Source organism: Ursus arctos, unplaced genomic scaffold, assembly GCF_023065955.2.
Source record: "Ursus arctos isolate Adak ecotype North America unplaced genomic scaffold, UrsArc2.0 scaffold_6, whole genome shotgun sequence".
In the NCBI taxonomy this organism is placed as follows: Eukaryota; Metazoa; Chordata; class Mammalia; order Carnivora; family Ursidae; genus Ursus; species Ursus arctos.
In genome coordinates, this window is record NW_026623078.1 from 52,643,656 (window position 1) to 52,666,257 (window position 22,602).

Here is a 22,602-nt window from a genome sequence, read left to right on the forward strand (position 1 = left end):
ATTTATTTTTTTATTTTTATTTTTTTTAGAGAGAAAGAGACAGGGTGGGGGTGCAGACGGAGAGAGGGAGCGAGAATCTTTTTTTTTTTTTTTTTTTTAAAGATTTTATTTATTTATGTGACAGAGATAGAGACAGCCAGCGAGAGAGGGAACACAAGCAGGGGGAGTAGGAGAGGAAGAAGCAGGCTCATAGCGGAGGAGCCTGATGTGGGGCTCGAACCCACAACGCCGGGATCACGCCCTGAGCCGAAGGCAGACGCTTAACCGCTGTGCCACCCAGGCGCCCCTGGAGCGAGAATCTTAAGCAGGCTCCATGCCCAGCACAGAGCCCAGCGCGGGGCTCAATCTCACAACCCTGAGATCATGACCTGAGCCAAAATCAAGAGTCAGATGCTTAACCAACTGAGCCACCCAGGTGTTCTGTGGCAAGATTTTTTTTAAATAAAAGGGATTCCGCACTCAAGTTGCCTGGAAGGGGTCTGATTTCAAATTGAGATGGAGCTCTTCTCAGGCACTGCATTCCATGTTCTAGAACAGCCGTGAACAGGACGGGCACACGGTGGCTGAGGCAACCACATGCGTCATTGTATAGTGCAGGCCAGTCACTTCGGTCCAATAATCCAGGATCTGGAAATTAATACTGTGTGGACTTCAGCTTCCCAGCCTTTGAGATAAAATCTCCTGGCTGGAAAACGCCAAATCTAGAAGACTGGAGAGACTCTCAAGGGCATCTGCTAGTTTCATACACTTTTGAGGATTTACTCCCAATCCTTCAGTTGAGTAACAGTTTGTTTATTCATTTCTTTGTTTTCGTATACCACAACCAGGTGGGATTTATTCTAGGTATTCGAGGCTAATAAAACATTCAAAAAGCAATTAACATCAACCCATCGTACCAACAGGCTAAAGAAGAAAAATCATATGAGCATACCAATAGATGCAGAAAGAGCATTTGACAAAATCCAACACCTTAATCACAGTTTAAATTAACTAAAGCTTTAGCTAAATACCAGCTCAAGTTTTCCCTTGCTGCCCCGGGGAAAGGACGCTCTTCTTCCGCTCATTGCTTTTCTTTTTGGTTTTCATGATTTAGAAGGTGCCCCAAAATGTTTAGGGATGAGTCAAACTCAACCAATGCTATATTGGTCCAGACCCCTTTCCAGATCTACTCTATTTAAGAATATTGGATAACAGGAAGCATAATCAGGTGCCATTCCTGAATGAAGTCCCAGCTAGGTGCCAAGGCAGGAGGAGGCCTCCAAGAGACTTTTTGGCAAGCAAAATGAATAGCCAGCTCATTTTCCATTTGCACCTCACCAGAGGCATAACTGCCTTGCTAGTGCAACAGGCTCTTGCAGTGACCTCTGTTGGCTTTGTCTGTTGGGACTGTATCCCTCTTCCCAATATTGCTGTAGGGACCTTTGCCCTTGTCCCAGTGGATGTCATTTGCTGGGTCTATCAGTCATGGTGCTGGGGTGAGTAGGCAGGAGGCCATTTGGCCAGAGCTAGGCCAATTAGATGTCTTCTCTCTGGGATCTGAATCTTGAGCTAAGGGGCAGAAAATGGTGTGCCAGCATCTTGAGGAAACCATCAATTCATTCCTGCTGACTCGGAACCTGAGAGCAGCCCCAGTTCCTGTCCCTCCTTTGTGTGAGTATTTGGATTTCCCCTTGATTCTGTCAGTTATCCATATGTTTCCCCTGAAATCTGTTTCTGGCTGAAGTATCCAGAACTAATTTCTTCTGATTGAATGTTGAGGGACATAACTCATTCAGTCTGTGTGCACACGCACACATGCATGCATGTGTGTAGGCATGTGTGTGTACACATGTACTCATGTGTGTGTTTTGCCCTGGAAGCAGGGTCTGTATGTTTTTACAGTCAGTCATATAACAAATACACATTCAGTTTACTACATGTATTCCTTTCACTATCATCTATGCCACTGAGCTAGGAACAGAAGGTAGAAAGGGGAGTAAGATTCAATGTTTTGCTATGAAGCTGTGGTGTGTGTGTGTGTGTGTGTGTGTGTGTGTGGTCAGAAGAATCCCACAAACTCACCACACCACGTTTTAGAAGACACCTATTGGATTACGAGCCCAGTCCTTCTAAGCTGGTGGTGGCAGGGTTGGTGTGGGGAGTGGCAGCTATTTCTCCTGCATGATCCTGACTGCCATAAGGCGAACACCTGATCTAATTTGACCAATCATATTTTTCTCCTAGGAATGTAGAATGAGGAAGAAGCAAGAGGGGTGGGAGGGAAGGAGAGAGAAAGAGAGAAGGGCTGAGAGAAAGGTTGAAAGAGTGAGTTTCATCCATGTAGGTCAACCATAAAAGTTTGAGTGGAATGGAAGCCATCTTCTGCCCCCTGAATGGATAAGCAGCATAGAAAGGTAGTTTGCCAAGAAAGAAGAATGGCGGGACCTCAGAGAGAAACCAAGAGGAGAGGCAGTGAGAGGGTGCTCTGGGCTCTGTGACCACATAGCTGTGGGTCACAGCTCCTTTTTGAGACCTATCTGCACATATGTCTTTGGATTCTGTGAGCCCCCTGGATTCTAATAATGTATTCCCACTTGCATAACCAGCTCAAATCCTTGCAACTCAGAGTCCTAACTAATACAAGCATGAATTCCAAGTGCTGCGGGAACCCAACCTATAGAATGACATTCTCTAGGGGTGAGAGAGACTCTACAAGGCTGCCTGTACATAGTAGGCAGGAGCATTTCATTCCTCTTTCATTAGAACCACAGAACATTCACCTTCCCTTACATTCCTGAATGCTACCGGAGGTCTCGTATTTCACATTGTGCCACTCCACGGAATCCTTGGTGAGATTAGCTGAGTTCTGTTTCATAATGGAAAACAACTATGTACAAATGTAGGTTCCTGTTTTTATATTTAGGGTAACTACTCCCAAGATACTGGTAAAATTCGATTCTCCAATCCTGGCATATTATGCTTTCGTCGCTGTGTTCTACTGTAGTTCAATAGCCTCCATTTGTATGTTCCATGAACAGAGAACATATGCCCACCACAGACTAAGATTTGGAGCAAGTCTGACATTCACACTGCCCTTCGACAGGGACACCATCAGAGGTCACACAATGAATTTTACCAATGTAAGCTGAGAAAGCACAGGATGTAAAACCAATTCTTCTCCTGTGACAGTTGCCGTGACTAAGAATTCTTTGACCCCATCTAAATTTTCATTGCCATCATTAATAGACCTATCTAGAGGGTACTATGCGTGCCTGCGCGCTCATCAATAGAACGCACCACTGATGATTTTATATTTTTTTAAAAGATCTTATTTATTTATTTGACAGAGAGAGAGAGCACAAGCGGGGGGAGCAGCAGGCAGAGAGAGAGGGAGAAGCAGACTCCCCGCTGGGCAGGGATCATGACCCCAGCCAAAGGGGTCTGAGCCACCCAGGCGTCCCTGGCCTCCATCTCTAATCTTTATTTTGTCTCTCACCTTGTTTAGAACTTAGGTGGGGGGGAAAAAGTGCAATTTACTGGAGGCTTCTTTGGCAACCCCAACAAACCATTCCTCTCATTTTTCCAGTCCTGTTTTGCACATGCTGAGTTCCAGTTATTCCCAATCGCTGGTTAGAACAGATATATTTTGGTACATTCAATAAATACTTCCACAAACTCACATCTGTGAAAGGTTTAAACATCCTGACGTCAAATTCATAACTGCATTCTGCAGCAACTTCATTGACTTTATACACATGTTACAACAAACTCTTGAAATGTGTATCCTCTTTCTCGGTTTGGCAATGTTTTCATCCTGTATGGTCTCATTTATCTTAGTTCTAGTTATGGGTTTTTATGACAATTACTAATTTGTGTTCTTTAGATAGTCATTCAGTATGTAATAAACACAGCAATATACATTTCTTGTCAGAATCCTCCCTAATCCCCCAAGGGCTGCCAGTTTGCCTATTATCAGAGACAGTAAGAAGTTTCTAACCTGGATGGACACTGAAAGCGATCTATGTCCTGAAATCTGCGGGGGCCAGGATTGGGGCCCCTCTTCGGGAAGGGCTGCCTTCCTTTCACAGGGCTGAGATGCCTGGGGCAGGGAACAGAGGGCGTAGGGATGGGGAGCTGATCCTGGCTAAGGATCCATTTTGCATTTTGCCCCTGGGGCAACCCGGGTACCGGGTGACTCACCAACGCTGTCTCCCAGATTCCAAGCTGGCAAATTCCACTCTCAGACTTTCCTTCCCTTAGCTTTTCTTTCCCTCTGAATCTGCCCATTCTATTTTTTCAACTAGAGAAGTTTAGTCTCTGTTCTGATTCTGTAGACTGGTGGATACTTGGTGAATTCCTACCAACTGGGGGACACAGCCAACATCTGAAACAAGAAAGACACAGTCAAATCAGAAAGGGAACATGTCTGAGGTAATATATAAAAGCCAACAAAAACAAAAAAGGATTTCAATGATTGTGGAGAAAATCTAATCATTACAGAATCCAGAATGAAAGCTACTTTTTATAAGAGACATATAGAACATTCTAAGCTCTCCTGTAAAACTGATTTGAGGGGTGCCTGGGTGGCTCAGTGGGCTCAGCATCTGCCTTCAGCTCAGGTCATGATCCCAGGGTCCTGGGATGGAGCCCCGCATCAGGCTCCCTGCTCTGTGGGGAGTCTGCTTCCCCCCTGCTTGTGCTCTCTCTCTGTCAAATAAATAAATCTTTGAAAAAAAAAAACCTGATTCGATTTTCTGCGAAGATGCCTGCACAACTACATATTACACAGTGTCTTCACACATGTATAAAACTTTTACAAGCCTTTGTTTTAATAAATTATTAAAAGCAAGTTTTTAAGTATATTTTTTATGTTTATTGATTACTTGAATATTCACTTTTTGGAATTGCTTGTTCAAGTTTATTGGTTCATTTCCCATCGGATTGTCTTTTTCTTATGGATTTATACACATCTTTCTTTTTCTCTTTCACTCTTTCCTTTCTCTTTTTCTTTTCTCTTCTTTTTCTTCTGGTCTGCTCCAAGGTCATGAAATTATTTTTCTTTGTTATCTTCTAGAAGGCTTATTGTTTTACTTTTAACATTTAAAATTACAATTCAACTGGAATTAACTTGTTTTGTGTGAAGTAGGGGTCAAGTTCCTTCCTTAATTTAGATATCTTATTGGCCCGGATTCATTTATTAAAAAGCCCATCCTGTCCCTACTACACTGCATAGAGATTTGTCATAAATGAAGACATGTGGGTCTATTCTGCCCATTTGCTTTTCAAGTTTGTTTGTTTATTTTTCCCTAAGCTTTAAAAATTACCCATATATGGAAGGCAGCGTCTCAGAGGGCTCCAATGATCTCCACCTCCTCATATTCATATCCTGGTTTCGTTCTCTCCCACATCGCATCCAGATGGGTTTGCGTGACCAACAGAAGACAGCAGAAGGAATAGTATGCCACTTCCGAAATGAGGTTATAAAATCTAGATGCTGATGCTTCTGTTTCCTTCTCTCTTTCTCTGTCACTTGTTCTACGGGAAACCAGATGTCATTAATAGATGATACTCAGATATCCTTGTGGAGAGAGTCACATGGCAAGTAACTGAGCCCTCCATCCAACAGTCCATGGCACAACCATGTGAAAGAATTTGGAAAGAGATCCTCCAGCCTTCAGATGACTGCAGACCCAGCTAATGGCTTGACCACAACCTCATGAGAGACCTTGAGCCAGAACCACCCAGTACACCTGCTCCTGGGTTCCAAACTTTCAGAAACCAAGTGAGATAATGTTTGTTGTTTTGGGCTGCTGTATTTTGACATGCAACAGCAAATAGATTGTTACATAGCAATAGATAATGAATATATCATTGTTTCATTTAAAAATGCTTACATATTCAAAAATACAAACGGAAGTCCTAAAATTGTACTTTTTATGATTTGCTTCTGTTGAAATGTCAAAGGCATTTTTAAAGCAGAGAATTATCTAATAATTAATGCCTTACACTCCATAAAATTACAGGCAGCTCTGACTTTGAGCACACCATTGCTACAGAAAATACGTAGCAGCAACTGACAGAATGAGAAAAAAAGCAAGATTAAATCTACGATGCCAGGGTAATTTCTGGGGATCCTTCCTTCTGGACTATGTATGATTCTGGTGGAAGCCTAAGAAGCCTATTTCTTTAAAAGCCTTAGAATGAAGAGCAAAAACCTTTCTTCTACCTTCTTCTCTTTTTATTCCTACACTGACAATCTTTTTTTTAAATTAATTTATTTATTTTTAAGGAATCTCTATGCTTCTATGCCGAATGTGGGGCTTGAACTCACAACCCCAAGATGGAGAGCTTCGTGCTCTGCTGCTTGAGCCATCCAGGTGCCCCTACACTGACAGTCTTGAGGTACTTAAGTTAAACTGCTTTAAATACCCATGGAAAATTCAGTGAGTACTTAAGACACAGTGTGCACAGCAGTTTGCCTGAAGCGGAGTCGATGAAGGGGACTGTGAGAAGGTGAGACTGAAAAAAGTTAAGTTGATGTCCTTTCTCTCTTGGTCCATAGAGCTGGGATAAGCAATACATGATTCTCCATGGGCTGGCTTTATTTTCCCCAAGTCTTACGTGCTCCGTCTCTCCAGGGCTGGACCATGAACTTTCTCCTGAGAATTCATGAGGTTCCTTTGTTTCTGAGGACCTACCTGGCTTTGGGGAAACCTGTTTTCTCATTCAGATTCTTTCTGCTCCCTTTTCTTTCTTGGTTTGGGTATCACCTGGTATTTTGGGAAAGGAGTTCCCTGCTGCAAACCTGGTCCTTAGGAACTTCATCTTAGCTCTGTCCTCACTGGCTCCCAGTAAAGAGTTGTAGCATTTTGCTTAAATATCATCTTTTGAAATTGAGTGTCCACCCCAATGCATGTGCACACATGTGTGTGCACGCACACACGTACACACACACACACACACACACACACACACGGACTTCCATAGCTCTCACCCACTCAGGGGCCAATGAAGCATGAAGACCTCAGCTGGTTCCACATATTCTGGCTCTTGAAAGCCTTGTTTAAAGCCTTCCATACCCACCTCCACCCATCCACTCCCTTCCCCGCAGCACTGCAGCTAGGCAGATATGGAAATTGAGTTTCGGATTTTGTTGCTTTTTAAACAAAATTTTTGCTTATAAAAAATTAAATTCACATGGCAAGTAGAGAAATAGTACAATGAATGCTCTTAGACTCATTCACCTAAATTCAATAAATATGAAAGATTCTGCCACATTTGCTTTAGCTTTTCTTTTTCTTCCTTTTGTTGAATTATTTTAAAGTAAATTTCAGATATCGTGTCATTGCATCTCTACATATTTCCCCAAACATTTCTGAACTGTTAGTTGTCTAAATCAAGATCCAAACCAGGTCCACAAATTACATTTAGTCATCCATCCTTGAAATCTACTTTAATGCAGATTCCTCCCCTCCCCACCCTATAACTTTTTTTTCATGTCCTTGACTTGTTGCAGTAAGTAAGTCTGCTTCCTATTGGCTCCCCAATAGTCTAGATTTGTCTAATTGGCTTCTTGGGATGTCCTTAAATTTGTTTCTCTATCTTCCTTATTTCCCAAGGCTTGGTAAGATTTGGCTTCATTTTTAGGCAATAACACCTCAAAAGTGGTACCACAGACTGTGGTGCTGTACCTCAGAAGGCCCGCAGGGTCTGGCTGTTCTACTCTTGGTGATGCTAAGACTGATCAATGGGTTTAGGTGGTGACCACCTAACAGCTCATTCTAAAGTTTCCCATTAACCATTCATCATATTAGTTTCATCCATTGATAATCCCAAGTGAGTTTTAAAGAGGAATCTTTGCTACAACAACAGACCTGGCCCACTGGTTACAATTTACTTACAGCGATCCATTATACAGTTGACCCTTGAACAACACAGGTTTGAACTACACATGTCTATCTTATGCAGATTTTTTTGGATAAATACAGTATAGTACTGTAAATGTATTAACTCTCCTTAAAATTTTCTTAATAACATTTTCTTTTCTCTAGCTTCATTTATTGTAAGAATACAGTATATAATACATGCAACATACAAAATAGGTGTTTATGTTATTGGTAGGGCTTCTGGCCAACAGCAGGCTCTAAGTCGTTAAGTTTTGGGGGGAGTCAAAAGTTATACGTGAATTTTTGACTGCACAGGGGTTCAGCACCCCTCATCTATGTGATGTTCAAAGGTCACTGTACTTCTTTGCCCTGAACCCCCAGAATATATGGTTTCCACTCATGGCTGTATCTCCATGCTCTAGATAAGTGCTCCATAAATATCAATGTGCACATGAATCTTGTTATAATATAGATTCAGTTCAGGAGGCCTAAGACTGTATTCCTCATAAGCCCTCAGGTTAGTCCAATATTACTGATCTGTGGCTACACTTTATGAAGCAAGACCCTAGTGCACCTCTAACATCTAATATTCCACAGGAGTTATAGGCCAGTCAGAGATTTTCAAGAAATTTCCTGATGATATGTGACAACTGGCCCTAAGAATTAGAGAGAACATCAGAATCGGGCAACACTATAGAGTTCTCTTCCTGGCAAATCTGCCCTCTTCTAACATGGAAACTACTACATGGGGACTAGTCATGGCCTCAGAAACCCTCCTTCATATGGTTTCTGCCTCCAGTGCAAGAGCCCATGACCATCCCCTTCCTGCTGGGCTGGACCATCTAGACTTAGTCATCTCCTCGTCTTCTCTTCATGCACATCTCTGCCTGAACCTCTGCAAGTGTAGATGGAAGAAGTACAATGAAAACTATACTGTGCTCTGGCTTTCTCCAAAACCTAGGATACTGAGAAGGGCATGGACCAGTATGTGCCAAAGAGATCTACCTACTATCTCCACAGTACGCTTCTGCCAGAGCCACCCAGGAAGAATCGAGATCATATGATGCCGAGGATAGAGGGAGCTTTATCAAGATCAGGGCAGATAATAAAAGTAAATCATTCCCATCAAGCAAATGCTACAGACACTTGCAGATTTTTTACTGTCCAACTCTCAGTGCTCCCAACTGGCTTTTACTCATGCATATGTCTTGGCTTGATATCCTAGATCCATGGCCTAGTTTTAATATCATCTTTTGGCCCACTTACTTTAGTTTCCTCCAAATACCCTTCTGGCATTTTTGCTTCACCTTCTGATTTTCATTCCTGGTCTGTGACTCTGCTCAAACTTGTGATTTTGGAGTCCCAAGCCTTGGACAAGGAGAGTTCCCTCCAGTCTGTAGCCCTGCAGATCTCACATCAGACCACAGTCAACTTGGGTTTCCTTAGCAGAAGACCAGTGCGGCTGGGTTCAGGCAATTGGAGTTAGATTGGGGTAGGTCTCAATTCATAGATTAGATTAGATTAGATTGCCCTATGTGTACTGAGGAATTGCTGAAGGTTTTCAAACAGGGAAGGGACAGTCTCATGATATTAGGTTTTTGAATATGTTTTTCCAGGTTCAGACATTTTCAAGAGTATGTTGAAGCATCAACAGTGAGCATGCCTCATTAAAAATCTCAGAGAGAACATTCTGTTCTGCTGTAGCCCCAGCCATGGTCTCTGGGTTCTCATTTTGGCATTTTCCCTTGGGTAAATGTCATCTCTTTTCAATTTATTTATAGTTCCTTTAGACCATCAAAGCAATAATCATTCCCCAAATAGGGAGAGATGCTCTGATGATCAGCAGGATACATGAAATGCATTTTTATACGAAAGTGAGTGAAAAGGGTGGTATTAATATAATACCCAACAACTACCCTCTCATTTTCTCCTTGTGTTATTTTAACTTGTGTTATTTCAACTTGTGTTATTTCCTTCAAAACCTTGCCTAAAGTATTTTTCTTCTATGAAGTCATTTCTGACTAAATCTACCCCATTTTGATATAGGAAGAAGTTCATATTCAAGGCTAGGAAGTGGCATGGCATAGGCTTTGGAGAAAGGTAGGTCTAGATTTGAATCCCAGATCTGCTACTTAGATTATCCAAAATGAAGGTCAGTTTGTTTTCTTTTTAAAGATTTTATTTATTTATTTGACAGAGAGAGCACAAGCCGGCAGAGTGGCAGGCAGAAGGAGAGGAGAAGCAGGCCCCCCGCTGAGCGGGGAGCTTGCTGGGGGCTGAATCCCAGGACCCTGGGATCAAGACCAGAGTGGAAGGCAAACGCTTAACCGACTGAGCCACCCAGGTGCCCCTAAAATGAAGATCAAATTTATCATCTGTATTATGAAGTTAACAGTACTGTGGTACCTGTTGATTTGTTTGTTTTTCTTTTTAACCAAAGGCCAGTCTCCCATTTCCTTCTTGCTAAGATAACCCTTATTTGTTCAAATGTTGAGTGGAGATTTCTTGACATCATGGAAGGTGGATCCCGCTCCTGAGCTATACTGGTCATGTGACCCAGTGCTGGCCAATGAGATATAAGAGGAAGTTTGATGGGGGATTCTGGGAAAGATTTTCATGCCTGAAGCGAGTGCCCTGTCTATCTTTTTCCTGCTTTTAAGTTTGGTCGTGTAAAGATATGATACTCTTTACTTAAGAGATAGACAAGCACAAAGACACTGACCCAGACCTCTGAGTTAATGGAGTTGCCAATCTAATGTCAGCAATTGCCTCCCCCTGTTCATCCTAACTTGTTGTCATGTGAGATCAATTAACCAGCCTTGGGTAAACAGCCCCTGCTAGCTGGCTTCTCTTTGACTTGCTGTCGAAAGCATTCTTAACTATTATCATTACCTAACTCACAGGGTACTATTGAAACTTAAATGAGGAATCCAGGTTAGCACCCAGAATACAGAAGGTACTCCATATACACTCCTGGAATTCACTTATTTATTCAACATTGCTGATGAAAGTACTCAGTTTGATGTTTCCCTCAATCAAAGTCCCTTGACTGACCATGGAATAGCTGTAGAATGGGAAGGATGCACATGATTCAGAGGATCTGTCATTTATTGATTCATCACGTATTAACTAAGTGCTAGGTAAGATGTTGAGTTCTGGGGAAACAATGATGAGCCTATAACAGGCATAATCTCTGTCCTCCCAGAGCTTAGAGTCTAGCAGAGGGGAATGGCCAATGACCGAACACCACTCAAGTAAATGTGAAATTACAACTGTGATAAGTGTTTTCAAGAAGAGGAGCATGTTACTACATTGATAAATAATGGAGAAACATATCTTCCCAATATAACCATCCCTAATCTGAGAAAGCCAGAGAGATTAGCTTGAGGATGAGATGAGGAAGCACTGATCTGAGGGGAAGTTAGAAGCTAGTTAGAAAGGAGAGCCAAAGTTTAGGGAGATAGTGTAGTAAATTCAAAGACCCTGGGCAAGAGGGAACATGATTTGCAGTTTGCATTTTCATTTTTAAAATTTATTTTGATCAAAATTGTATAAACATGTAGACATGTATGTATAAGATATATATGGGTATAAGACGATATCCATGGTTTTAAAAAGTCAAATAATTACATTAAGTAATAAAATAGAATATAACGTTGATTAATGCTATTGAAAAATAGCAGTCCATGCCTCACTCCACCCCACTGTCCAATCCCACTCTTAAGAAGCAATCTATTTTTATGAGTTTTCTTTTTAAAATTCTAGCATTTACTTCCGTATTTCTAAATAATATGCTGATTGGCTGACCCAGAATACATTTGTATTTTTTTTCTTTCTTGCCTGCCTCCCCCTTAGAGTTTGGGAAAGCTAGATACCCATTTTTTCAGCCACTCTTGCAGAGAGGGGCGACTGTGTGACTCAGTTTTGGCCAAGGACAGGAGGCATCTGGCAGCTTCTAATGTCAGTGCTAGAATTGCTTTCCTGATACATGGCATCACTGAGGCTCACACCATCTCTTTCTCCTTCTTACTGCCTTAACATAGACATAATGGCTAAAGTTAAAGGGATCATCTGTATCCACAAGAAGAAGGCCCAGAGAATCTCAGAGATGCTGAAACTGAGCACCAGAGCTGAAGCAAGCAGCTGCTCTCAGATCTTTTTTTTTTAAAGTGAAGAAAACGAAATTTTATATTTCTAAACCACTGTTAATCAGCCTTGATATTCCTCTCAGCTCAAAGCATTCCTGACTCAATATTTATGTTTCTAGTTTCTGATTTATGAGGTTTAGGCAACAACTATTGACTTTCTGTTATAGTGGTGATGACATCACTCTCTGTCACAACCTTCCACTTCCTCCTCCCCCCCACACACCACTATCTTCCTCCTTCCACCTTCCTGATTGAGTTTTATCACCAGTTTTACTAAATTATCATTCCGTAATTCCATTATTATGACCGTATGAATATCATTTGCTATCAAACCAAGTAGGTACTAAGATTAGTAGGATAGTATTTCCACTCTTGTATAATTTCTTTCCTCCTGGAGCTACTGAATGCTAACTATGTACTTAGTTTTCTCTGTACCTATTGCTAAGACTTTCCACACCCTCAAAGAATTTCTCAATATAGCTTTCCACAATGTTAAATGTAATCGTTGGATTCCACCCCCTACCACCACCCAGAGACCTCTGTTGAAAGAGTTTCACTGCTCTCTGAGCCTGTTACAAGGCCACCATTCTGACCTCCCTCAAACTGCCTCTTCTGTTGGCTCCCCTGTTTTCTGAGTCTTAAAGACTGTCTCTTTCTTGGTTCTGCCTTGTTCTCCTAATTTCTAATGGAGCACATTGTCCAAAATCTTTCTGAGAAAGAATGCATGAGAGGCACTCTGAGACTCTGCATTCCTGGAACTGAATTTTATTCTGCCCTTCACACTTTATTGATAACTTGTCTAGACATAGAATTCAGTATTCGAAGGTATGGCTTAAAGAGCTTCAAGCTGGCAATGTCGTTGAGAGAGCTAACGTATTCTGATCCTTGAGCCTTTGTGTCTGAGCAGTTTCTCTGTTCATTTCGTTTTATTTTTACTCTCTGGAAAGGTCAGCCCAGAAATTTAATCATAATTGCTTCAATTTACGTCATTTAGAATCCACTGTACTGAGCACTACATGGTTAGGTCAATCAGAAGACTCATAATGCTTGAGTTCTCAAAAGCAGTATTTTGTCTTTCCTTTAAAATTTTTCTCCCCAACATTTTCTCCATTCTTCCTTTTCGAAACACTTGTTAGTCACATATTAGGCCTTCCTGACTGATCCTGCAATTTTCTTATCTTTTCTCTCGTATTGCCTATTTTGCTGTCTTTTTATTCTACTTTCCAGGAAGTTTCTTAGATTCTATCTTCAAGGATATGATAAATCGTTTTATTTCAGCTTTTATATTTTAATGTCCGCAAATTCATTTTGGTTCTCTGATGATTATTTTATTGTTTTTAAATAGTACGCTGTTCTCGTTTCATGACTGTGACACCTTCTGATATATTACTTCTATGATCTTTATCCCATCCCTGTGTTGTTTACCTCATAATCACTCTCTTAATTACATTTTTGCTCTGGTCTTTATACTTCGTTTTGGAGGCTTCTCTCAAATGTGTGGTGATCCCTGGTCTCTTATTTATACTGAAGAGTGTGGCACAAAAAGCTTATTAGGGGTTCCCTGTGTGAGGACAGGACTGTTGGGGGGAGGCGTGGGTGGTGATAAAAGTTTGGCTCTGCATTCACTAAGCTGGGTGAAGAGAGCTAATAGATGGTGTCTCCCTGATGAGTATACGGACTATTGCTTACTGTCCTTGCTATTAGGTCCTGTGCCTCACTCTTTTTTTCTTTTTCTTTTTAAGATTTTATTTATTTATTTGTCAGAGAGAGAGAAAGAGAGCACAAGCAGGGGGAGTGGCAGGCAGAGGGAGAAGCAGGCTCCCCACTGAGCAAGGAGCCCAATCTGGGATTCGATCCCAGGACCCTGGGATCATGGCCTGAGCCGAAGACAAACACTTAACTGACTGAGCCACCCAGGCATCCCTCAATGCCTCACTCTTGATGGTTAATGTACTCTAGCCTGAAATTTGCCCGGTTCCATCTGATACTTCTGTCTCTTTCTGCATGGAGGAGGGATGGGGTTTTGGGTTGAGCTGTGTCTCCCCTAAATTCATATGTTGAAGTTGTACTCACCCAGTGCCTCAGAATGTGACTGTATTGGGACACAGGACTTTTAAAGAGGCAATTAAGATAAAATGAAGTCATATGGCTGGGTCCTATTCCAATATGACAAGTGTCCTTATAAGAAAAGGAGATTGGGGGGTGCCTGGCTGGCTCAGTTGGTGGAACATGTGATTCTTGATCTTGGGGTTGTGAGTTCCAGCCCCACACTGAGTGTAGAGACAACTTAAAAATAAAATCTTAAAAAAAAAAAAAAAAAAAAACGAGATTAGGACACAGATGTGCATTCACAGTGCAAAGACTATTTGAGGACACAGGCAAGATGGCCACTCACAAGCCAAGGAGGGACACTTTAGAATGAAACTAACCCTGCCCAATCTTGGACTTGAATCTTGAATCTTGGCCTTCTAGCCTCCAAATCTATGAGAAAATAAATTTCTGTTGTTTAAACCACACAGTCTGTGGAACTTTCTTACGGCAGCCCTAGCAAACCAATATAGACGGGAGCTTGATTATGCTGCTGGGGATGGGGACCTAGGGGCCTAATAGTTTTGTATCCAGATTTTGAATCAATCCTTGGGTTTCAGCCCTACCACTCACTCCCACCTTCAATGGCTCCTGGAAGCTTGATCACTCTACCTTTATTAGTTCTGCAGGTGAACTGGGCTTGATCCTCAGAGCCTACAGAGGCTCAGTTTTATCTTTCTCAGCTCAGCCAAGTGTCTTCTTCTTCCTTTAGTCACTTTCCGCTCCCCAGATTTTGCTGTCATCCTCAACCTTCTCATCTCCGCTCTTATTCTTCCATCAGTGGGACTGCAGGGAGAAGTAGAGATAAACACATGTGTTCAATGCACCCTGTTTTAACAGGACCAGGTTTTTTACTAAAGAGTTATTGATGGCCAGCCCAAGAAACAGAAACATTTGCTTTCCTGAAGGAAATATGCAAATCTCAGCTGACTGCTAGCTGAATTCCACACCACTAGTTCAAGAGCCTTTGCGGAATCAGTAAATGTCCATGCAAATACACCTATCCATGCGACTATGAAAAACAGAAGTGGCCCCAAACTGCACGGAAACAGCTCTTTAATGCTCAGTCGGTTAAGTTATAAATTTTTATGCTGATTTCAAATTCAGAAATCCGGGTACATTTCATTCTTCCTGAGGTTTCTTCTTGGGGATAAGAGGCAATCAAACAAGTTGCTGTTTTTATAGTGCAAAACACTCTGGCTCTGCAGTAGATTCAATGACAGTCATGCTGTAGTGGCCTGTGTGTGATAACTTAGTGGGCAAACAGGCAGCAGCCAGACTTGTTTCACTAAACTGTAACCCTTTAAAGCTTGAGATTTCTGCCCAGATGCCACAGAATTGGACTCCTTCTTCCAAAGTCTCACTATAAAAGAGTCACCATAGGGGCACCTGGGTGGCCCAGTCCGTTAAGCGGTTAAGCGTCTGACTTTGGCTTAGGTCATGACCTCAGGGTCCTGGGATGGAGATGCAAGGAGCTCCTTCCTCAGCAGCGAGTGTCCTTGTCCCTGTCCTGCTCCCTCTCGCCCTGCTCCTTCCCCTGCCCCCTCTCCCTGCCCATCCCCCTGCTCCTGCTGTCTCTTTCTCTCTTTCAAATAAATAAAATCTTTAAAAATAAGAAATTAAAGATTCGCCATAATAAAACAACAATTTAGTATCAAATACTGAACTTTTTATTTTAGGAAAATGTAATGAGCCAACATAATAGATGCTAAAGATTACTACTAAAATGATAATAAAAATAAACAATTCTATTTTTCTTGCCTGTGAATTTAACTACAACTTTAATCTTATAAATGAAATAATTTAGTTTAAAAACAATACTTTTTTATGACTAGCTTTTTATCTGAAAATTTACTTTGTTGCTGCCACCTCAAGTGAACCCTAAACTCTGTGGAAACTTTTAAGTCCATGATGAATTATACTGTAGCAAATTCCAGGCTCATTTTTTTGATGTGCTAATTGCTCCAATTAAAGACAGTGGTCAACCATTATATAAACAATCACTAGGTTGAGAATGGAATAATGTTGGAGAAGAAGAAAGAAACCCTGACCATCACTGACCAATAAAAAGAAAGGTTTGGCCATAAATGCTGGTTTGGTTGCACCAAAAAATTTGGGACCGACAAATCTGATAAAAGCTTTTGCATAATTTTTTTATTTACAAAGTTTTTTTTTTTTTTTGAAGAGTTTATTTATTTGTCAGAGAGAGAGAGAGGGCACAAGCAGGGGGAGCGGGAGGCAGAGGGAGAAGCAGGTTCCCCGCTGAGCAAGGAGCGAGCAGGAGGAGCTCCATCCCAGGACCAAGGGATCATGACCTGAGCCAAAGGCAGACGCTTAACCAACTGAGCCACCCAGGTGTCCCTGGGTAATTTTTTAAATGGCTGCAAATTAAAGATGACAGATTGACTCACACTTGTTTATCTTCATTGTTTCCTAAAAAGGGCAGTAAAAGAACATAAAAGATAAATACACAGGAACAAAGGGCATGAAGGAAGGATCATCTGCAAAACATGTATTTCAACACAAGTCTGCAAGATGGGGTGGATGGAACAGAAGAAACTGTCTTAACACAACAGCAAAAGCTACACTCTAATGTCATCCTAGAGGTCAATACAGAAAGAGCCTGATATGCTACCAAGCTTCAGAGTGCTCTGGGTCTAGAGATCATCAGAAGGTGATGCTGATGAGAGGCCCCAAGATCCCAGAAGTGGAGAAGAGGTGAGGGGCAGAGGCCTGAGTGAATGTGGGCATTTGAAGTTGTTAGATCTTCAGGTCCCCTGTCCCATTTCTTGCAGCCAGGTGATTACCTCCAGCTGGAGAAACAGCAGAGAGACTTGCATGCCAGGCACAAAGAAAGGCAGGAATAAGGCACCTACAGGAAAGAAAAGAATATGAAAAATTGAAAATAAAAAAAGAATATGAAAAATTATGAAAAATAGTAAGCAATGACTCACCTGGACCCCTTCCCCTGAACTGCTTCCAGAATATTGGCAGCCAGGTGAATGCCCCCTCAGGCAAGAGATTGCAGATATTTCTCCTGAGAAGCTGAAGAGCCCAAAAGAAAAGAAGACCCCATGGAAGGAAGAGCCTCCACCTGGTCACCCTACAGCAAGCCTACTCCTTCCCGCCTTTATACATAAAGTTGCTGGTGGGGTTTTATGATCTCGTTCTTAAGTATGAATGGAGAGTCACAGGTTTGCAGGTCTTTGATGGAAGGCTTCGACCTGGTGAAATTTTAGAACACTGAAGCACTAAGGAGCATAATTATGACATTTCATAATATTAGAAATAAAGGGACTATTCTTCAAGTTTCTAGAAAGAAAAATTCCAGGTCACAAAGAAACGGGAGCCGGGATGGCATTGGAATTCTAAATAGAAACACTGAATATTAGAAGATAAAAAAGCAATTTTTATCAACTTTTCAATGAAAGATTTCAACTTAGAATCCTACCCTGGGTCAAACTTTCCATCAAAAGTAAGGGGTGAATAAAGCCATTTCAAGTTTTGTCTTCTGTACCCTTTCTTGGGTTGTTACTGGAACACGTGCCATGAAAAATGAAACAGTAAACCAAGAAAAAAGGCACAGGACAAAGCAATGGGGTTCTTGCTCTGGAGATGAATGAATGTCCCACTATGACAAGTGAGCAGCAGGTCCTGGAGAAAGGCATCTCCTTTGGAACAGGAGGACAGTGGACTTTTGGAGGGATGTTTCCAGCAGGGGGGGGGGGGGGAATGGGATTGTTTGATCATTTGGAAAATAAATTTGATAGTCATTAGATAGATATGTTGTAGAAAAAAATATTAGGATAGGTGCATAACTAAGTAAACAGATTAAAGGTTTTGTAAGAAAGAAAACAACCACAGTACACTAGTTGGCTCTGTTGTCACTGGTATTTGCAGTCAGCAGCTACTTACTACCCTTATACTGGGAAAGAGCTATGTTGGAAGAATGGTGGAAGGAGAGACTGTTTGGGATTTGAAAGAGCTAAATCCTTATCTAAGTCAACAGGTGGTCGAACCACAGCATTGAAATGGATAAATCAAAAGATAGCAGTACAAATCTTTTAGAAATGGGGAGGTCAGGGTGCCTGGCTGGCTCAGTCTGAAGAGCATGCAACTCTTGATCTCTGGGTCATGAGTTCAAGACCCAACTTGGGTGTACAGATTACTTAAAAATAAAATCTTTATACAAAGAAGAGGAATAAGAAGAAGAAATGAGGAGGTCAATGACAGAAGAGATGGCTAAAAGTGGAATGTGGATGCCTCTAGAAAGGAGATTAAGAAGGTAGAGAAAAGGTGGGTATTGTATTGTCTTAAAATATTATCTTTAAAAAGTGCGTGCTTAAACTGTGCTTAAAAAGTTAAGAATAAAATTTTTGAATTCATTTGCTGAGCGTGAAACATGGAACAACCAAACCTTGTCTCATAACGTAATTTTCAGGAAACATCTGACCCATAAAGATTAAAAGAGAAGTTGGGTATCATCTCAATGATAGTAATAACTTGAAATAAACGTAGTATTAACTTGAAATAAAATATGATATACCTTCCAGCCCTCCTTAGTTCTACGATTCATATGTATGGACTAGACTCCTGTCAGAACTTTCGCCAATATTCTTTAGGAACAAGGGGTTATAAATTAAACCTTTGGTAATTTGTGTTGTTCCCAACCAGGAGACACAGAACCCCAAATAAGTCAGTTTCATCCTGAATTGTTTCCATAGCAACCATATTAAGCTGAAAGGATAAAGCACCTTTGTAGTCGCTGCTTCTATTGAATTACAATGTAAATGTTGATGCCTGCCTGGAAACGTCAAATGACAACAGGTTTGTAGAAGGGATTCAGAGGTTGTTTGTAGCTCTGGAATCCCAGGCTAGGGTTGAGACAGAAGAGACAGGCCTGGGCATTCTTAGCTTCTATTCACCCCAAATCTTCTCACCCCATCAAAACCACCCCACTCTCCATCTGCCCAGCTCATGAAGGGATGGTCATCTATGTGAAAATCGGTAATCTACCTGATATCTTTTACACATCGGGACACGAAAAGTGTTTGCTCTGGATAAGAATGTTAAAAATGCAATTACACAACAGACTCGGCAATCTTTGTGTTTCCCCCCCTCTGAGCACAAAGTAAACTTCAGTCCCTCACTCTTCTGACAATGTCAAAAGTCCTCTTAAAGTGGGTATTCAAAGCCGTGCGCCCGTGCCGCGCATTTGATTCCGGTTGGCTTGGGGTACCTGAGTTCAGCTCTCCTTAGGCCTTCCGTTTGACCCACAATCCCTAGTGGTTGCAAGTGTTGCTTTTTTTCCCTGCCCCCCCCCCCCCCGGCTGGCCTCCGGGAAGAACGAGAGCGTGGCGTGAAGTCTACTCCTAGCACTGACCCTCAGCTCCCACGGGCAGGCGCAGAGCTGCAAGCGTGCCGCCGCTCCACTCAGGTAAACTACGGAGTGAGTTACCTGCACTTGGAGAAGGGCCTTACCTGAGCGCGCCTCTGCCAATGGCAGCTCACCTGAGGGAGCCTCGCAGCCAATCACCGCGCAGCTCGTCCCTCGGGCTTGTATCCTTTAGTGAAAGAATTCAGCTCCTTGCGAGAAAGTTACCTGTGGCCGCCCAAGTCCGCCACTTTCTGCTCTGTGGCTGCCCATTACCACGATCCAGGAGGACTCCGCGCCGCCCGGCCGCCTCCGAGCTCGGGCCCCATGTGAGGGGCCCCCCCTTATCCCACCTTTCCGGCTAGGTGAGGGCGCGAGCGGGCGAGCGAGCGAGAGTGGTGAGGGGGGACGGAAAAGCAGAATTACCTGTAGCTCTTGTTCTGCCATCTCGGGCGCTCTCACACACCTTCACCTGCACAGACTTGAAAGTCCAGTTTCACCAGAGGCTGAGGCTCCAGGAAAAGGGGAGCGAGTTCATTGGATCAAACATGTCACAAGAGTCGGACAAGTAAGTGGATCACACGCGCCGGCTGCTGCTACTACCACTTTGGGCTGATGGCAACTGGTTTGTTATGTTTTTGTTTTTGGTGTGTTTTTTTTTTTTTTAAGTTGCTATTGGTTTTTTTTTTTTTTCTTTCTTTTTTTTCTTTTTCTTTTTGGTGTATCCAGACTTTTCCAGATTATGTTTCTACCCTGGTTAAGGGGAGAAGCCCTACAAAAATGTGAATGTTTAATACCCCCTTTGGGCCTTGATAGTAAAAGTAGGTTTTCCTCTTTCCTTCCTCCCTTGAGAATGATCTCAGCTCCCGTCTCCCAGGGCGAATACTTGCATATTGACAGAGGTTTTGGTAGATGAGGGCGGGAGGCCTGCTATTCTCCCTCTCTTTAGTTGCTCCCACCGCTTCAGGCTTCTAAGGCCATTTGAAAATTCACCTGAGTTCCTTCGATTCGTGCAAAGGGCCTGCGAGACGAGCGGGTCTTGGCTGCTTTTGTGTGAGCGCAACAAAGAGCCTTTATCCTGGAGCAGAAACGGCCATCTTCCCGTACTGGGGCAGGAGAGTGCGTGTGTGCGCGCCCGCGTGTGCGCCCCTGTCGGGCGGCGAGGCGCCGGGCGGCCGGGGTCGCGGGGGTCGCACCCCCGCCCCCACCTTCCCCCCCACCCCTCGCATTGTTTGGTTGCCTTCCTCTGGTGCGGGAGCACAGGGCCCTACGGAATGAGGGGAATTGATTGAAGGCCCCGAGTTTGCACCTCCGTGGGGCGCGAAAGGACCCCCGCAACTTAGCGATTCACCCACGTCCGAGCGACGCGTGCGCGCCCCTGTGAGCCCTCGGCCCTCCGCGGCCGGGCCGGCCCAGGCTCTCCCCGCCGGCGGCCGCCACTTCGGGCGTGGCTGGCTGGGCAGCGTGGGTCGCGCCGGGCCTTCTCGGGTGACTGGGATGCCAAGGCGGAGGGCCCGGGCGGCAGCGTCCGGCTTCCCGCGCCTCGAAGGCAGCGCGGGCAAGCATGTCCTTTCCGTCCGGGACGGGAACTCTGGACTCGCCTGGGATCAGAGGCCTGCGCGGCCGGAGCCGCGGGTCGCCGGGCCCCGGTCCCGTCGCGTCCCGGCGGCCTCCCGCAGGCCTGGCCCCCTCCTTGGGGACGGCTTTGTGCTTGCAGGGGGAGGTGGGGCCGAGGGCGGGAGCGGGAGGGAGCCGGAGGTGGGTCCCGAGGCCTTTCTCGGGATTAAGAGGCGACACTCCCTTCCCCCTCTCGGGCGCGTTCCGGGCTGGGAACTGGCTGAGTTCCACTCTTGGAAGTGCGTATGGGCCACCTTTTTGCTTTACTTGGTAACTTTACTCTGGTGTTGTGGCCACCCCAAGGAGACCTTCCCGAGGGTGTTTCCGCCAGGGCAAGGACCGGCGTCAGGAGGCCGCCGGGGCCTCTCCTGAAGTGGCCCGGGACCAGTCCCAAATTGACCGACCCTGAGCGAGCAACGGGAATGCCCTGAGGACCTGTCCAGGGTTGGAGGGGTGGACCATCTTCAAAGTCAGGCCGCTGGTAGAGTAGGCGTATCTAACAACACAGGCTGTCATACTTCAACAACAACAACAACAACAACAACAAGGACAACAGACCCCCCAAAAATCACTACCAGATAGATATGAGTACGGTTTTACCCACCACCGAAAAGTTAATTGCTTGGTACACACCGGAGGGGAAGAACTGGTATTGAAAACGCTGGAAGAGGGTAGGAATAGGGATAGGAAGGCGTGTGGTTGTAGGAGGATACCCCTACCACCACCCCACATCTCGCAACCTTGTAGAAATCACTACTCGAGCTCGAAAACTTCAGTAGCCGTAAAGCCGGACATGACAGCAGGATTTTTTGGATTGTTTTGATCTTCGTGTCAAAAATGCTTGCAAACCTAGTGGATATCGGATAAGATTTTTTGCAATTCCTTAGTTAAATCGCACGATTAACATGGTTGCGCTGCTTAGTTTTGTAATCCAACGTATCTCAGATGAGTTCGGAATGAAAACGGGTCGATTTTTATTTTAACCTGTTATACCTAGCATCAACAGACAATTTATTTAGTATTGAAAATAAGTTCTGCGTTAGCAATCTGGTTTCACCACGATGCATTACTTAATTTTTATGGGTACTAACTATTTGGGATTACATATACTTATGTTTAATGAAAGTAGCTTTTATCTAGTCATGCTTTCCAAGACTTAATTTTGTATCCTGGGAAAAGTAATGCCAATAAGAACAATACCTGCAAAAGACTGTTGGACCCCACTTGCCTCTCTCTGCCTGGACTTTTGAGAAATGCTTGAAATTAATAAATGACACTTGGATTATTTTGGGGAATTCTAGCTTTGTTTTCTTAATGTTAATATTCTAATGGAGGACCGGAGGGTGGGTCCCGGTTTCACTCGCCTGAAGTTTATGCAATTGTGTGTGTTAGGTGGGGTGGAGGTGTGGGCTCTTAGAAAAAGAACAGAAGAGCAAGTTACTGGGGCTTCCTGCCAGAGCAATTGAGGCGTCCTGAAGCTTGAGCTTTATCAGCTTCATGGAAAATCCAC

At 43.5% G+C, this 22,602-nt stretch overlaps 1 protein-coding gene and 1 long non-coding RNA gene across 7 annotated transcripts in view; one reads left to right on the forward strand and one right to left on the reverse strand.

Moving 5' to 3' along the window:
- Positions 1 to 127: 127 nt before the first annotated feature.
- On the reverse strand, positions 128 to 20,205 carry LOC130542953 (uncharacterized). 4 transcript variants are annotated; one of them, XR_008957884.1, is made up of 5 exons: positions 19,902 to 20,205; positions 16,909 to 16,973; positions 14,714 to 14,887; positions 5,304 to 5,514; positions 128 to 4,363 (listed from the first exon to the last, which is right to left on the reverse strand). It is a non-coding gene; the product is annotated as an uncharacterized LOC130542953 (long non-coding RNA). The 4 variants fall into 4 exon arrangements; XR_008957886.1 differs by lacking the exon at positions 5,304 to 5,514; XR_008957887.1 differs by lacking the exon at positions 16,909 to 16,973 and having other exon boundaries at positions 19,704 to 20,204.
- GRHL2 (grainyhead like transcription factor 2) overlaps positions 19,604 to 22,602 on the forward strand; it is a 156,236-nt gene continuing 153,237 nt past the window's right edge. The window contains exon 1 of one of the 3 annotated variants that reach the window (XM_057308103.1): positions 19,604 to 19,840. Coding sequence is in view for 2 of the 3 variants with exons in the window: in XM_026495617.4 (XP_026351402.1) it covers positions 20,024 to 20,043 (20 nt within the window). In the remaining variant the exon portion in view is untranslated. Of the gene's footprint in view, positions 20,044 to 22,602 lie in introns of all 3 variants that reach the window. The other 2 variants (XM_026495617.4, XM_057308102.1) reach the window with 2 other exon arrangements.